The sequence below is a fragment of the Capsicum annuum genome, chromosome 11 (genome assembly GCF_002878395.1).
Source record: "Capsicum annuum cultivar UCD-10X-F1 chromosome 11, UCD10Xv1.1, whole genome shotgun sequence".
In the NCBI taxonomy this organism is placed as follows: Eukaryota; Viridiplantae; Streptophyta; class Magnoliopsida; order Solanales; family Solanaceae; genus Capsicum; species Capsicum annuum.
In genome coordinates this window covers 6,651,976-6,669,182 of record NC_061121.1, presented here as the reverse complement: position 1 = coordinate 6,669,182, position 17,207 = coordinate 6,651,976, and the positions used below count along the sequence as shown (strand labels likewise).

General features: G+C 33.2%; 2 protein-coding genes across 3 annotated transcripts; both read left to right on the top strand.

Moving 5' to 3' along the window:
• Positions 1-221: 221 nt before the first annotated feature.
• LOC107852757 lies at positions 222-5,544 on the top strand. Of its 2 annotated transcripts, none has more exons than XM_016697803.2 (2): positions 222-348; positions 4,329-5,544. In XM_016697803.2, the coding sequence occupies exon 2, from the start codon at positions 4,351-4,353 to the stop codon at positions 5,143-5,145; it is 795 nt and encodes a 264-aa protein (XP_016553289.1). In that variant the 5' UTR covers positions 222-348; positions 4,329-4,350; the 3' UTR covers positions 5,146-5,544. The 2 variants fall into 2 exon arrangements, with proteins under 2 accessions (XP_016553289.1, XP_047255388.1); XM_047399432.1 differs by lacking the exon at positions 222-348 and adding an exon at positions 2,117-2,166.
• A 3,353-nt stretch (positions 5,545-8,897) lies between these two features.
• On the top strand, positions 8,898-13,328 carry LOC107852755 (DNA-directed RNA polymerases II, IV and V subunit 3). Its single transcript, XM_016697800.2, has 3 exons — positions 8,898-9,445; positions 11,067-11,304; positions 12,779-13,328. The coding sequence occupies exons 1-3, from the start codon at positions 9,006-9,008 to the stop codon at positions 13,049-13,051; spliced, it is 951 nt and encodes a 316-aa protein (XP_016553286.1). The 5' UTR covers positions 8,898-9,005; the 3' UTR covers positions 13,052-13,328.
• The last annotated feature ends 3,879 nt before the right edge of the window (positions 13,329-17,207 follow it).

The window sequence follows — 17,207 nt, the reverse complement described above, 5'->3', positions numbered from 1 at the left end:
TTTCGAGAGACACAATACATCCAATAAAGATATAATTTTTTCCTGTAAAGATACATAATTAGCTTTTGATGCTTTTTTTCGATTTGAGTATATCGCGATACATAATTAGCTACTCGATACATTCAAAAAAAAATATATAATTAATTAAATTTTTTTAAATTATTTTACGAGAGTTAAATTTGTGTAAATATGATAAGTTATAGAAAACTTTTAAAAAGCATGAAAAAGAAAAAAGAAAAAAAGCCCATTAAAAACAAAACAAAAAGAAAAAATAAAAATAAAAATAAAATCAGTATTCTCAGTGTTGAATGTTCTGCAAGCCAACATCTTCTTCAGTCGAATCAAACTGTAAGTTCTTTAAACAAATACCCCTAATCGCTTTGTTTCTTCTTTTTCTAATTTGTATGATTAATTTTCCCCTTTTTTTACAAGATTATATGTATATTTTTTGATACCCATGTGATTTTCTTGAAAAAGGGGTTACAGATATAGAATCATTTTTTTTTCCTTTGCATTTTGAGTTTTTTTTTTTTTGAGGTAATTTGGCTGTGTGAGATCCAAGATTTAGATGTTAGTGAGTTTCTGAATGATATATTATAGTCATTTTTGGTGCATATGTATACATAGTTCAAGCTGAAAACACTAGTTACACCTCTTAACTTAAGGAGAAAGTAAATTTTTTTTTTTTAAAATAAGAATTAATGCTTAAAAACATATTTCAAGATGCACCTAAGGGTGTGGCCTAGTGGTTCAATGAAGTTGGGTTGAGCATCATGTGGTCTCAAGTTCAATTTTCAACTGAAACAACCATTAGGTAATTTCTTCCCAACTGTTCTAGCTTTGGTGGACAGTTACCTGATACCTGTCCCTGGTTGGAGGTAGTAGGTATTTCGTGGAATTAGTCGAGGTGTGCGCAAGCTAGCCCGGATACCACAGTTATAAAACAACAACAACAACATACCCAGTGTATTCCCACCTAGTGGGATCTGGGGAGGGTAGAGTGTACGCAGTCCATACCACTACCTCAGGTGAAGTAGAGAGGTTGTTTTCGATAGACCCCCAGCTTAGAAACCACAGTTATAAAAAAACATATTTAAAGGTTTTTTTTTTTTTTTTTTTGCATTTCGTAGCTGAATTATCAGGTGTGGGTGCAAATTTCCTGACATAATATAACCAACTATTTACCAAAACAACAACTCACCTATCAGTGTCGTTCAAGTAGGAAAAGTGAACAATTGATAAGGTCCAAGCTGAAACCACTAGTTCCACCTCTTTACTTAGGGAGAAAGTTAAAAGAAAAACAAAAGAAGAGTTAATGGTTAAAAACATATTCAAAGATTTAGTTCTTTTTGAGTTCCGTGCATGAAATATCAGGTGTGTGAAATTCCTGACATACTAAACCAACTATTTAGCAAAACACAGCTCAACTATCACCATCGTTTAGGTAGGAAAAGTGAACAATCGATAAAGTCCAAGACGAAAGCACTAGTTTCACCTCTTTACTTAGGGAGAAATGTTTTTTTTTTTTAAAAAAGAAGTGTTAATGGTTAAAAACATATTTAAAGATTCGTTTTTTTTTTAGTTTCGTAGCTGAAATATCAGGTGTGTGAATTTCCTAACATACTATAACCAACTATTCACCAATACACAGCTCACATATCACCGTTGTTTAGGTAGGAAAAGTGAACAATTGATAAAGTCCAAGCTGAATGCACTAGTTCCACCTCTTTACTTAGGGAGGAAGGTTTTTTTTTTTTTAAAAAAGAAGAGTTAATGGTTAAAAACATATTTAAAGATTTGTTTTTTTGAGTTTCATAGCTGAAATATCAGGTGTGCGAATTTCCTGACATAATATAACCAACTATTAAGCAAAGCACAACTCACCTACCACCATCGTTCAAGTAGGAAAAGTGAACAATTGATAAAGTCCAAGATGAAAGCACTAGTACCATCTCTTTACTTGGGGAGAAATTTTTAAAAGAATCATCTTTTGATAAAGTTGTTTGTGAATTACGCTTGTAAACAAGCTAATTGTAGCTGCTCATCATGTTTATTTAAACATAATTGCTTTGAGACTTTTTCATGAAATTGGTGTTTGGTTCGGTTTGTAGGTAGCAGTGTGCTGTCTTGTTACCTGTCCTTTCTAGCAATTGTAGTGTTGCTCCGGTAGTTTCTTGTGCTTCGACTTGTGTTATTACTTGTTGTTGCTTGTAATTCAACTATCAATATATTTTTTTAGTTTCTGTCCTGTTACGACTATCTGATGGTTTTGTTACTATCTGCTATTTCTTGTACTTCTGTTACTTCTTTTTTTAGACTGCTTTAGACCTTTTTCCTTGAGACAAGGGTCTATCGGTTGCTTGTGGGATTACACTGGGTATGTTGTTGTTAGTGGTGATGATGCTTGGTTTGAATGATGACTACCCGTTTCTATTTGTTCTAGTTGTTGCCGTGGAAGTTTAAATGAATGAATAATCTTTGTTTCGTTGTCAAGAAAGTGCAATTATGCAAACCTCTTATTTCAACTTCTGGCATTTGAATCAGTTAGCTATGCTTGTTCCCAAACTCTAATCACTCCCTTGACATGGGCCCTAAAGTTACTATGTGAATTTGATAATAGTTGATATCTGTAACAATTAATAATCCTTTTGTATTCGAAGACATTAGTTATAAGAGAGCCCTAATGAGTATTACAAAGTAAAGGAGTATTGCACAAATAACGGAAGCAGTTCTACATTTATATTTTCTGAGAAGAACAACAGAAGTTTCGCTTTGAAGATCTCACTCTTCCCTTTTCTCGCTGAAATAGGGGAAGTGCCAAAACATCTATCACTACTTTGCTCGCTTTTGTTGCACTTTTCATGATATTTTATTTAGCTTCTGTCAAGTTTACATTTGCCATGGAGCTGCTCCTCTACTTCCTTTTTTATGTCATGCTGATTCATCTATTGGCCTCACAAAACTGTTTATTTCTTTTTTTCTTCATTTTTTTTTTTTAATTATTATTTTGTGAATCTTTTCTTTTATGTTTTCCCTTACTTGTGGATTCTTTTTCCAGAAAGGTGTTTCTTTTTTCTTTCAGAAGTACTTTAGAGTCATTTGCGGATATGCTAGTAAAGACTACTTGATTTTCCAAATACATTCTTCAAAACTGTAAATACTTCATGTTGCCAATCGATCAGTTGGGACCCTTCTTGGCATCAGGAAGTTGCATGCCACTGATCCTGTTCTATATAAGATGGATAGATATTTGTAGAGTTTTTCCCATCTTGGGTTACTTGCTCCGGTAGTTATTGTATTCATTAAGCTACTCCCAGACTAGACCAGTGTTTTTAACAGTCACCGCTTGGTCGCTTAAAATGATGTGGATGATGCCCTGTGCTTTAGAGAAGTTTGCACTTCAAATAATGGTGCACAAACTGATTCCAACAAGAATTGGTCTCTTTTTCGAATCTCAACTTTGAGGAGTTGAATTAGATATCGGCATTATCATATATTGGATGCTTAAATTAGTTGTGTTAATTACAGCTTAATTTTAAATTGTACTAACTCCATACTTGTCTGATAATGTCTAATTTCTAGTAGTTGCGTGCTTTGCTTTAAAGAAGGTATGCCCTTCACTTCTCTCTTTTCTCTTCAAGCCCCGTGGGTTTATTGCATTTTTGCGCTTGTCGCTTTTTAAAACACTGGATTAGACCACGTGGACCAGCTACCCTCATCTTCATAAATACAATGATTTCATAGTAGTAACTTGGATAGGGGCATCTTCAAGCCATTGTACTTGAAGTGAATCTCCTCAAACCGTTAAGTGACCAGGTCTTGAATTCGTTTTCTTCTTTTTATCTTTCTCAAGTTCATATTTTCAATGATTGTCGGCAAACGAGATATTAAAAATGGCTAGTAGGAAGCTCATTTGGAAAGAGGTCATTGATCACCTCAAAATTCTGAAATCAAGCTGAGTTAGAAGCTACGTGATAGCATTGATTTGACTGTCTTGCCAATTTGGTGATCTCCCACTGTTAGTGTTATGATCTCTACTGTCCATGTTTTGGTGTTGCAATCTTTTACATCGACTTATGTCGTAGAACTTTGTGGCAATTACTCTCTAGCTTTTTCTGTTCTTGCTGGATGAACCTTGGCTTGATAGAAGAACTTGCTTCATTTGTTGATCTCCAAATTTTGTCGAAAAGTCAGATGTTCTTAAGCTCTTTGATGTGGCGATGTGTTTTGGCAATTGAATTGATTTATAGCCTATCAATCATGGGAAATGTGTTCGTATTTTGCAACGTATAGAGTGACAAATGCATTTTTTCTTGAATATTTTGCAGGTGATAAGTTGACCAAGTAGAGATGGAAGACATTCTAACAGAAATCCCACCACCGTCAAGGTTCTTTTTGGAAGATCTGAACAACTTTTGTCCTCCGTCTCCTCCTCTTCCCTCTCCATTCCTGTTGTTTTCAACTCCTAAGCGGGAGAAATACTCTCGTCCGTCTCTCCTCATCATCGCCATGTCTTCTCCGTCACTTCAAGTATTTCATCACGTGTCCTCCAAAACCCTTGTTGGAACTCTTATCCTTCCCGAAATCCCATTCTCTGGCAATTCAGTTGAACCCTCTCTTAAAGACAAGTCATGCAATATATATGCCCTGAATGAAGACGATAACTTGATTATGATCGTGTCTGTACAATATCCAGTTACTGCAGAGAGATCTCATGCAGTTGCGAAGCTACTGATTGGAGAACAGATTATCCCGGAAAAGGTCTTAATTTTGGATTCCATTCGAAGTTCTAATTTTAGAGGAAGACTTTCACCCGATGAAGCATTTGCATTTAAGCTGGAATCATCCGCAGAAAGAAAAGCAAACGCACCATTGGTAAAATGCGCAGACTATCTTCCATCAGGAAGTGTTGTGGATGGCTTGGCAGCAGCTTTATTGAGCCGATGCCAGTTAAACAAGATAAGAGGAACGCTGTGTGTTTCATGGCCTGAAGTCGGTGTTTCAGTTATATCACTTGTTAAGTCTCTACTGCTCAAGGATGTCCTCTCCTGTGTGAAGAATATCGACATGAAGAAACTCGAGGAGGAATTTCTAAAATTAGGCCGGAGTAAGGATTTCCTTCTTGATTCTGAACTCTATACATGATGTCTCTGGCCCTTGTTCCGGGTACCAGTATCGCGTTGTTCCTCCTTTTTTGGTAAGATCGTTCCAATGAAGTTCGAATAGAGCAATATTTTCATCATCTCCTGGATTTTACCAGCTGGACATGGTTTACCATGCCAGATCCATTTTATGTTTAACAGCTACTTTAGAGTGATTTTCTAATGTGTTTAGATTGTGTCCATTGAGTTCATGGACTTGAATGGTCAGTGTATGAAACATTATAAACTTAGGCACTTTGAGAGAAGTTTCTTTACTTAATATTTTGGGAACTAAACTTTGGCGAAATTTGTTATAACACGCCTCACCTTTGTGGGGGTCCTATGAACCCCCTCGACTATGTATTTCCGTATTCAGGGAAAATATTTTGAACCTTCAATCTGACACACTGTCCACTCATATCGAACAGAAACTATGTTATGATGAGATAGAATGCAAGAAATATTGCAGTGTGCTGTGATAGATATTGAAGAAATTTTGCGGGAAGTCCGATTGAGATGGTTTGGGCATGTGATGAGGAGGGGCACAGATGCCCCGGTTCGTAGGTGTGAGAAGCTTGCTTTGGATGGTTTCAGGCGGGGTAGGGGTAGGCCGAAGAAATACTGGAGAGAGGTGATCAGGCGGGACATGGAGCAGTTACAGCTCACTGAGGACATGACCCTAAATAGGAAGATCTGGAGGACGCGGATTAGGGCAGAAGGCTAGTGTCAGTTTGAGTCGTTGGGGTAGGGCATTACTTGGTAGATGTATTATTCTTGCTAGGACACTTTGTTGCATGCTTTATTACGAATGTGTTTACTATTCTTTATTTATTATTCCTTGGGATTGGCGTATTTATGTCCTGACATCTTGTTCTATGCTCTATTAAGTATTTGTTTATTACTCCTTATCTTGAGCCGAGGGTCTATCGGAAACAACCTTTCTACTTCTCCTGAAGTAGTAGTATGAACTGCGTACATCTTAACCCCTAGACCCCACTATGTGGGAATACACTGGGTTTATTATCGTTGTTGCTGTGATAGATAAGATCCTTCTTGTATCTTAACTAGACGTTGAGACTCAATCTGGATACTAGACACAATTGGAAATCCAATTAAAAGAAAATTTGTACAACAAGAATGAATAAGTGCCAAGTGTAATGGGACTGCAGAACTGAATAATTTCAAATAACAAAGAAGTAAATTTGAATTTAAGCAAATAAGAAAAAGAATATAGCTCGGTGCACAAATCATATAATCACATTACTAGCGTTCGAGAAAGAGTCGTACCTCGAGGTATTATATAGACAACATACCATGCAAATACTAATAACTACTTTGACTACTCAAACACGACTTATAAGCCATAGAAAAATAACTTAAATAATTTTTGATTGTTTAAAGAGTAAAGACATTTCCCCCCTTAACTTTAGCACTTATTTACCTCCTTAACAATTTTTAAATGAATTAAATTCCCCCTATAGCTGACGTGACAAAAAAAATGAATTTTTATTTTTTAAAAAAAGATCACTTTATTGCTATTTTTATTATTATTATACATATATATATATAACATTAAAAGAAAAACGTCTTCATAGAAGACATTTTCATCTTCTTCATCACTCCCCTTCTCCACTCCCACCCCACTCCCAACACTTCATTTCTTCATCTTCTTCATATCTCCATTCCGTTTCTTCGTAATTCCCTTCCTATCAAGTCCTAATTAATCCAAAATTTTATTTTTCGATAATCAAAAAGGGTTCAAGATTGATGAACAAGTTTGATTCTTGGCCAATAATTTCTGTCATGCGAATATCATCTATGCCATTTTTGAATTTCGAACTGTTTATGCCATTTTTGTAGACATTTTTGAGTAAGAAATTGAAAATTTAGGAGTTTTGGAATTTTGAATTTTGGTTAATGTGAAAGAATTTGGATTTGAGATTTTGTGTATTGATGTGTTTTTGTGATCATGTACTTGTATTTAGTTCATTGATGAATTTGCTCAAGCTAATTCAAGTTAATTTTGTATTTGATGAAGAAAAAAATTCATTGAAAAAGCTTGTGGTAATAGTGAAAGAAATAGAAAAAATGGTGCTTTTATGTGAAGAAGAAGAAAGAGGAAGAAGGGGAGGGGATGGGGCTGTTGTCTAATGAAAAGTAGAAGGAATTGGGGTGGGGTGGGGTGGGGTGGGGGCTGTGAAAGAACGAAGGGGTTGGGGCTGTGAAGAAGCAGAAGAAGGAAGGGGGTGGGGTCTATTTTATTTATATAAAATATATTTTTTTCTAAAAAATATACTCTTTTAAATATATATATATAAAATAATATATATTTTATATATGTATATATAAAAATAGTATATATTAAATATATAAAAAGTTAGTGTGTGGGATTATTAAAAAAAAATAAAAAATCTTACGTGGCAAATGGCATGGCACTGATGTTGTATTGATTTGGCAATGACGTAGTGCGTGTGTAGCGCACTCTCTGTTGTGAGAGTGGTATTCAGTTTTGAGGGGTGAAAATAATTCACTTTAAAGATGTTAAGGGGATAAATAAACGAAACTTAAGTTTAAGTGCTAAAGTGATTTGTGGCGACAAGTTCAGGAGGAAAAAAATGTCTTTTCTCTTGTTTAAACAATAATCACCTCCTCTCCTCCACATCATCACCACTTTCAAATAACTAACGCATATTTAAACAATATTTTTTGTTTGCTTAAACAACTTTTCATTGTTTTTCAACCGTTGCAACTTTTTTTCATCCAATATTTTTTTATGAAAAATTTACAACTACATCTGAATGAAAAAATAGAAGAAATGAAAACACACAAATATAAAAATAAAAATTCTAAATGAAGATAAATAGCAAAAAAAACTCAAAAAAAAAAAAAGAATGACAAGAAAATATACAGAGGAAAAAAATGCAGAAGACAAAATGATAAATATAGAAAAAAAGGAGGAGGAAATTAAAAGTTCGAAAATAGAAAAAAGAAATGCAGAAGACAAATAACAACTATAAGAAAAAAAAAAGAAGGAAATTAAAAGTTTGAAATTTAAAAAAAAAAAATTTAATATTTAATACTTATTTATAATATTTTACAAATTATAATTAAATTTCAAATTTTTTAAGAGCCCGTTTGGATAGGACTAAAATCTGATCAAATTAGCTTTTAATATTTTTTTTTTTAGTTTTTTAAGATGTTTGGTAAAATAAACAAGTGCTTAAAAAAAGCTAAAGCTAATTAAAAAAAAAATCAAAAAGTGAAAAGCTGGGTACCCCATCATTTTACTTTTCTAGATTAAAATTCTTTTAGATTTGACTAAAATATTTACCTTTTAATCTCTTATATTTTCCTCCGATTACAATAACATTCTAAACTTGTAGTCCTTAATATATAATTTTTTTTCTTTTTCTATTTGCCGTTTCGCTTCATCTCTTCCCTCCAATTTCCTTTTCATCTTTCTTCTTTGTTCTCATTGAATTGTTCAAAAAATTTATATTAGATTTAAAAATAATAAATAATTTACTTTATTTGTGGTGTTAATAACTTTAAATACATTTAAGTCATTTTAACAAGAAAAGAGTATTGAACATCATTTGTGTACAAATCACATTAATAATTTTTTTTTTAATTTCAACACTTTTATTCAAATACTTATTTACTTAATTTATAAATAATTATTTAAAACTTTTAATAACTTAAACTAAATAACTTTTTTAATCCTATCCCAACGGGATTATCCCTTTTTAATTAATTCATTTACCCTCTCCACACAATACAAACCTGACTAGCTAGCTCAGTAGTACTATACTATAATTTCCCCCAAAAACAAAAACCCTCAAAACCTCAAACACAACAACAACAATGGACGGTGTCTCGTACCAACGTTTCCCCCGTATCAAAATCCGCGAAGTGAAACACGACTACATGAAATTCGAGCTCCGAGACACAGATTCCAGCATAGCTAACGCACTTCGTCGCATAATGATAGCCGAAGTCCCAACCATAGCAATCGACCTCGTAGAAATCGAAGTGAATTCTTCTGTATTAAACGACGAGTTTATTTCACATCGTTTAGGTTTAATACCATTAACGAGTGAGCGTGCTATGAGTATGAGGTTTTCGCGTGATTGTGATGCTTGTGATGGTGATGGACAGTGCGAGTATTGTTCGGTTGAGTTTTACTTGAGGGTTAAGTGTTTGAGTGATCAGACACTTGATGTTACTAGCAAGGATTTGTTGAGTTCGGATCATACTGTTGTTCCTGTTGATTACTCTGATGGTCTTGATAATGCTACTAATAAGTATGTTCTTTTGGCTGGATTTCAAGTGTTATTGTTGTTTTTTTTCTGTTGAATATCTTTATATGGTGTTGATAATGCTACTAATAAGTAAGTTTTTTTTCTTTGCTGGAGTTGAAGTGTTATTGTTGTTGTGTTAAATATCTTTATATGGTGTTGATAATGTTACTAATAAATAAGTTCCTTTTTCTTTTTTCGTTGGATGGATTTGAAGTGTTCTTGTTGTTGTTGTTGTGTTAGATATCGTTATGCATGTATGTATTGAGCTTCTAGGGCTGATAATTTCTTGAAAGATTGGGGTTTCTTGCTGCCCTATATTAGGTCTGTTTGGCCAAGTTTTGGAAAAAAAATGAGGTAATTGATCAAGCTTTTGAGGGAAGAGTAGCAGAATTTGTTTTTCAGAAGTGCGACGGGAGAGTAGAGTAGTAGAAGCTGTTTTTCAGAAGCTAAAAGAAGTATTGCTTGTTAGGCCAAGCATTTTGGCAGGTCAAAAGTGCTCATTTTGAGGTGTTTGGCCAAGCTTTTGTGGGGAAGTAAGTGCTTGTTGAGAGCAGAGAACAGCAGAAGTTGTTTTTGTAGAAGCTAAATAAGGTAGCTTTTCTTCAAAAGCACTTTTTGAGAAGCATTACACTGAAACATGAAATAAACTGGTTTGTGTTTGAGGCGTTATTGTTGTTGTTATTGTTGCTGTTGTCAGTTATTGCCATCTTCTTAAATATCTTTGTGCATGCAGGCATTAAGTACTCAACAGAAATAGGATCTCTATTTCAGTTTACATGTCCTGAGTTGTTTTAACCCTGATCGATTATAGAGAGCTATCTTAAGTTTACTTCTTAAAATATTGGGAAATGATACAAGGTACTTGGTGAAGTAAGGTCCAAGATGCTTTTGAATTATTAAGCTTTAGTTGCATAGGTAGTTCATTTAGTAATTTGATGGTCACAAATTATAAGTAGTTAAGTTGGGACAAAGTAGTAAAGTCTCCATTTTTTGGATTTGGAATGAGTCATTTGTTGATTTTTTTGTGTTTTAGAATATCTGGGTATTTTTATCTCTTTAACTGCCAATGAGGAATTACATTATTCTGTTGTGGAATAGTTCTTCTTATGTACTATTCTTTTGTATTGAGATTGTAGACCAGTCTTGGTGATTTTGAGAATTTTTGTGCAGTCTGGTTTGGCTGAAATTACAAAGGCGTGACATGATTCTGTTTTCCATTGGTGTTTCTGTTTTCTTTGCAGGTGCATATTAAATTGCCTTTGATATGTCATTCCTTGGAGTACAGAAAAATATCCGATAATTCTGTTGAATTATCGTCCATTCGTACTGTGCATTTCAAGAAAAAATGATTAGACATCAATCAAGCTCCTAATAAACTTAGCAAATAGGGTTTTTTTCTAGAAAGGATAATAGATTTGAAGGTGGCGTTAATTAAAGAATACTAGAATACCACGTGAAAAGGATCGTATTTTATCTTACTTGACCTTTTTTTGGTCACAGATAGTATAAGAAAGTAATGTTATTTCTATATGCTTAGTTGGAGATCTGTGGTACAGAAATGCCTTGGTTTGTACGCGCTAACTATCCAGAGAGGATATTTACAATCTTGTTCTATTTTATGCAGGGGAATCATAATTGTGAAGCTACGACGTGGACAGGAGTTAAGGTTAAGAGCTATAGCAAGGAAAGGAATTGGCAAAGATCACGCAAAATGGTCGCCTGCAGCAACTGTGACTTTCATGTATGAACCAGAGATCTACATTAATGAGGACATGATGGAGTCCTTGACTCTCGAGGAGAAACAAGAATTAGTTGACAGTAGTCCCACAAAAGTCTTTGCCATTGACCCTGAGAACAAACAGGTTGCTTTAACTTCCTACTTTATATGTTTTATTGCTGTAAAATCCTGTACTTCTACGCCTGAAGTTTTCACTTTATCTGTTCAGTACTATTTGTGGTTCCTATTATTTTTTCAATGAACAGCATGTCACGCTTTATATAGTGATGAATCAAACACTCTCTCTCCGTTTCAGTTAAGCCTGAGCTTAACTCGAGATTTTTATCATGCTCAGAGTCTGCCATTCATGGTATACTTAAAAATTATTCACTTGACTGGGAGACTGGGAAATGGATGATAGTGGGAAGTCCTCATACTTCTCGAGGTATTCCTCTATGTGGTAGTACATGGGTCAATGGTGAGATTTCATGTTTATGTTATCTGTACATCCCTTTTCAGGAAATTTGACACATTTTTCGATGAGAAAGAAAGAATAAGTTGAATAATTAATTTGGGATAGAGGGGAGTACTTAGGTTTAATTGGCTGATGCAGCTGTTCTTGATTGCTTGTGTTGTGTGTTTAAATTATGAGTAAGCTCCTCATTTGTGGTTATAAATAAGTGTGGTAAGCTCCTCATTTGTGGTTATAAATAAGTGTGAGCGTGAACTGATTTTTGCTTATCACCATTTTCTTTTCTATTTGTTCTGATTGGTAAAAATGGCCATAACTAATGTATAGAGTGACCCGTAGTTCGTTTTTTTGTGCTTTCTGGAATCTGTCCATGTAATATATTGTTATCTATCCAAGGAGAAATTTCCTATATACACACAACTGAACTGACTAAGGTTAACGACTTCCACTGGGATGCTTTGAGCTTGTTATGATAGAGAAAATCATAGCAAGAAAATGAAGAGAGACTGGGGGGAAGTCAGGTCTAAGAAGTCATCTCCCGTCCCCCTTCCTCAAAAGTTGCTTTTCACGTTGTTAGTTGGTTGGCCCCGGTAAATTTAGCTTTTAACTCTAAAGTTTTCTCTTGTCAATAAGGTGAACTCTTTTGTGTTCCTATTGAGGGGTAATGACAGAAAACAGTTCAAGCATGCTGGAAAATTGAAACTAAAATTTCTGGATATTTGTTAGCTGCGAGTAAGCAAACTTCACATGAAGCATCTTGATTTTGCTAAATCTGAATGGGGTCTGATAGCATATTGGTTTATATGGGATTTTAATTCATAGAAGGCACCAAATTCCTGTCAGAGCTACAAGTCATAATTATTCGTATGAGTGGTTGAATGTTTTCCTTTCGACCTTTGCAACAAGGATGATTAAAAAAAAGAATTTGTTTGTTCTGCGCTTACTCAGCCGGTCAATCTACTGAACCTGGAAAGTGAGGGAGATCTCAACTTTTAGCCTAGCCAGATGATTAGGGAAAAACATGTACTAACAGGTTAATGAGAGAAGCAACTCGAGACATCTCCAATGAGTTTTGGTTTTCTCCTTTTGTGGGAAGCTTTACTGCAGACATCTTCAATGAAGCTCAATTTCATTTTCTTCATTGCAGGTTATTGTGGTTGATCCCGAGGCATATACTTACGATGATGAGGTGCTCAAGAAAGCTGAAGCCATGGGAAAACCTGGACTTGTAGAGATACATGCCAAGGAAGATAGTTTTATTTTCACGGTCGAGACAACTGGTGCAGTTAAAGCTTCACAATTGGTGCTCAATGCAATAGAAGTGTTGAAGCAGAAGTTGGATGCAGTACGTCTTTCAGATGACACCGTGGAAGCAGACGATCAGTTTGGAGAGTTGGGTGCACATATGCGCGGAGGGTAAAACCTCGTCGGTTGATTTTGAACTTCTTCACTGATTAAAATCTGCTAAAATCATCGATGTTAAATATATGTCTGGTAACAAGACATCCATGAACTACTTACCCATTTTCCCTTTAGGACGACTTATCTCGACTGATGATGGAAATGCAGGAAACTGTTTCTGTTTGTTGAAAGGACTATGTTTTTGTCCATCATCTTGTACTGATAGTACTAAACTTTTGTTGGATTCCATCTCACAATGGATCATCAATCCCCATCTATGTACTGACTTGCTAAGACGCGTTATGGATGTCGTGCAGCAGAAAAGTGAACACAACCTCTCTACCGTATAAAAGTAGGGGTAAGGTCAGCGTACATTCTATCTTTCCTGTATGTTACTCCAGCAGAAAAGTGAATCGCCCGTTGGTGTTATTCTCTTTATCTATTTAGCTAATATCATCTGGGAGCCAAGTCTCTGACTATTTAAGGGTTGCTTGGTTTACAGTTTAGTTTTGCAGGAACTATATATGCAATATGTCAAAATGGGTTGAGTTTGTTAAATATTACTAATTGGGATGAAGTGTCTATAAGTTTGTCATAATTTAATCCGTTCAATTCTTGTTAAGTTTTTATTTGTGAGTTAATTCCTCATATTATCATTGAATTATTATCATTGAACTATTGACAATATCTCACAAAAGTCACTTTTGTTATTTTTATGACAATAATGTCACCCAACTATTAGTTTATCTCTTATATTGTCATTCTAGCATTTTAAGCTACTAAACTCACTTAATTAAGTTTAAATTTATGACAAATTCATTAAATTATACCACATAAATACATAACAAAAAATAGGTCTAATATAAAAAGCAATAAAATTCACCAAAATGAAATATATATTTTAAATAAACAAAAAAAAATTAAGAAAAATACATGAGATTTATAGAACTATTTCAAAGAAAAGTGGACGCGCACTCCATTTCATATTATTTATAGACTTTTCTCTTTAAAGTTTCACTTCTTGACTTATTGAGTCAGAATTTGAACTTTATAAATTTTGAATTTTAATTTATTTTTTAAATTAATGATTTCTATATTATTAATATGTATACATTTAATTTTTTTTAAAAATAGATATACAATTTTAAAATATACATGTTAAATTATCTTAGTTTATATTTTGCTTTTGTTCACTTATTTAAGAATGACGGAAGTATTAACTTATTTTTTGTTCCATATATTCTATGTTATTTGTCAATTTATAAGACTAAAATTTAATTATTATTTATCTTTATTTTAATTCTTTTTCAAAGTATAAATATAATAAAATTTCAAACAAATTCTTATATTGTTAAATTTTAGTATTTATTAAGACACTAATAGAATATAGTAAAAAATTATAAGGTAAATTAGTAAAATTATCCTTCTTATTTATAATTTTATATGGAATGTGTAGAGAAAAGTGGATAAATAATATGAAGCAGAGAGAGTGATCCCTTAAAAACTAAAAAAAAAATGGTCTTATAAAATCTCATATTTTTCTAAAAGTTTTTAAAGTTATTTTCACCATGTATAATTTATCTTTATTTAAGATCTATTTTATTTTGGTGGATTTATTACTTTTATACTAGAATTTGGTGGATTTTATTGCTTTTATACTAAAATCATTTTTTGTTCAGTATTAGGTGGTATAATTTAATGAATATGTCGTTAAAATTGAATTTAAAACATTACTTAAGAAAATTAAGTGAGTTTAGTAGCTTAAAATGTTAGGATGACAATATAAGAGATAAACTAATAGTTGAGTGACATTTTTGTCATAAAAAAAATAAAAATGACTTTTATGGAATATTGTCAATAATTCAATGACAATACGAAGAATTAACTCTTTTATTTGTTTATTTTTGTTTATTATCTTATGAAATTTGTTTGAATATCTAATAGAAAAAATTTCCTTATATTATCACTTTCTTATTAGGCCCGAACTCATTATGAATGTGTTCATCACACATTTGATTTAGCAATTCTCTGCTTAAATCAGCAACAATAGTTTATTCAAACCTATTTGAAAATTATATGAGTATTACATATCACATAACAAAGAGAAAAAAAAATACAAAGCCCTATTTACAAAATATTAACATAATAGTGGCAAAATTATCTAGTTTATCATTTTATGACAACTAAAAACTTTCAAAATGTAAGTGTTAAAATTTAGTTGGATCTCTTTAATATGTCATCATTGCATCACCCAATTTAAATTTATTCATAATTTCTCTAGTATCGATCCAAATGAATTATCTTAAACGATTTCATCAGTTTTCATATATTATTTAGGATCTTTAGCCATAAAGTAATTTCTTAAATAGTAGAAAAAATAATGATGAAAGGAAAAAAAAGATTTGTACTCATAGGATATAAATTAATTCCCAAAAAAAGATTTGTATTCATTAGGATATAAATTAATAATTCCTAAAAAAGATTTGTATTCATTAGGCTATAAATTAATTCCTTAAATTGTGACGAATATAATGTTGGAAAAAAAGAGATTTAGAACCCTTCCTCCAATACAGTTGTTTTTTTTTGGGGGGGGGGTTCCTCATCCGGGGTACTGATACGAGAATAATCACGAAAATAGACTTATGTGGGTGTGTATTGAAAGCAACCAAGTGTATGTGCAAGAGAAATGTAATTAAAGGCCCAAATACACACCAAAATAGCCCACTATATACACTAAAGGGGCAGCCTATTCTTGAAAGGCCTTTTTGGTCATTAACTTTTATTTGTTTTGTAATATATAAGGAACATGTAGGGTTTTATTTACTTAGTTTATGAATGAAATTGTAAGTCTTACAAGACAAAGAAACACAAGTCCTCTTTCCTTGAGGCACCCAAAACCGAAATTAGGGCTTAGAACAAGTGTAGAATCACTTATGTTTGCATTTGCTTGAAAACATTGATGCTTGGGAGGTGAATTCCGATCTTGTGTCTTTGTAAAAGATAGGTTTATTGTTGTGTGTAGTGTTAAGGGTCCAAGAGTTACCATTCTTGGGTTCTTAACATTATACCTTCATGTGGTTTATCTATCTATCCTTTTTCTTTTGTAATCTTGTATCCATTTTGTATCTTGTATTGTAAAGCCGTTTTTGTTGTTGTTGTTATTGTTCTCATTGTTGTTTCATCTTGTGTTGTTAACTTAGTTTGTTATTGGCTGCAAAAGGTGTCAAACACCTAGTTATATTGTCCTTCTTGTATTTCATTCTTGAATCCGAGAGTGGTCTTCAAAAGGGTCCTCGATTCTTTGAATTAGTGGACTGTTTTTGAAGTGTGTTTGGACTGCTTTAAGCCATTTCCGTGTGTTCCTTGGTTTTCTTGTATTATTTGGTATCAAAGTCATCTTTGATGTTGTTCTTACAATACCAATCTTGGGCTTTCTTGCTAAGAAAATAAAAAAAAAAAACAAAAAAAAACAAATTTGGTGTTCTTGTTGTTCTTGGCCCTGAAAGTAATGTTCTTGTTGTTCATCTTGGCCGAGGTTGCTTGTAGCGTCTAGATCTAGTAGTCCTTTGGTGTGTATTGTTGTTTCTTGTGTTAGTTTCGTGATTCACTAACACTAAAAGGTGTCTAGATCTATATTTGAGCTTGAATTTATTAAAGTTGTATTGTGAACAAGGACCTAGGGCGAGAATTTATGACTTGTGTCCGGTTGGGTCTTGAATTCGTGAATATTGTTGTTGTTCTTGAAGGATTGTTGTGGTGTTCATCTTGTTCTTCATCTCATCTTACAACTTAAGACAACTAAAAGTGTAATATATATTCAAAAAGGTGAACCTACAAGTTATAAAGTTGTTTGTGAGAAGACTTGAGCCATCACTTAACTTGACATCTACTTTTCAACCACTTTTCCTTATTTCAAGGGACCTTGTTTTGTGAGAATTGTACAAAGTCAAGTCTTGCCTTTTGAAGATTAGACTTAAAGGAGATTCAAGACATATACTTTCCCTCCAAAACCAATTGTTTTCATTACATAGTAACTAAAGTTTGTAAACTTCAACTAGTAACTAATTATGGGGCCGTGACCAATGGTGTGCTGCCACATCACCCAAGTTACTATTCACACGAAAAATTTAAGCTCAAATTGTGATCTTTTAGTTACATTTTGTTGTCTCATTAGT

Excerpts from the sequence above, each read along its gene's own strand:
- LOC107852757 (XM_016697803.2), top strand. The coding sequence starts at position 4,351 with ATGGAAGACATTCTAACAGAAATCCCACCACCGTCAAGGTTCTTTTTG.
- LOC107852755 (XM_016697800.2), top strand. The coding sequence starts at position 9,006 with ATGGACGGTGTCTCGTACCAACGTTTCCCCCGTATCAAAATCCGCGAA. Across the intron at positions 9,446-11,066 it reads CTTGATAATGCTACTAATAA|GGGAATCATAATTGTGAAGC; the intron begins GTATGTTCTTTT and ends TATTTTATGCAG. Across the intron at positions 11,305-12,778 it reads TTGACCCTGAGAACAAACAG|GTTATTGTGGTTGATCCCGA; the intron begins GTTGCTTTAACT and ends TCTTCATTGCAG.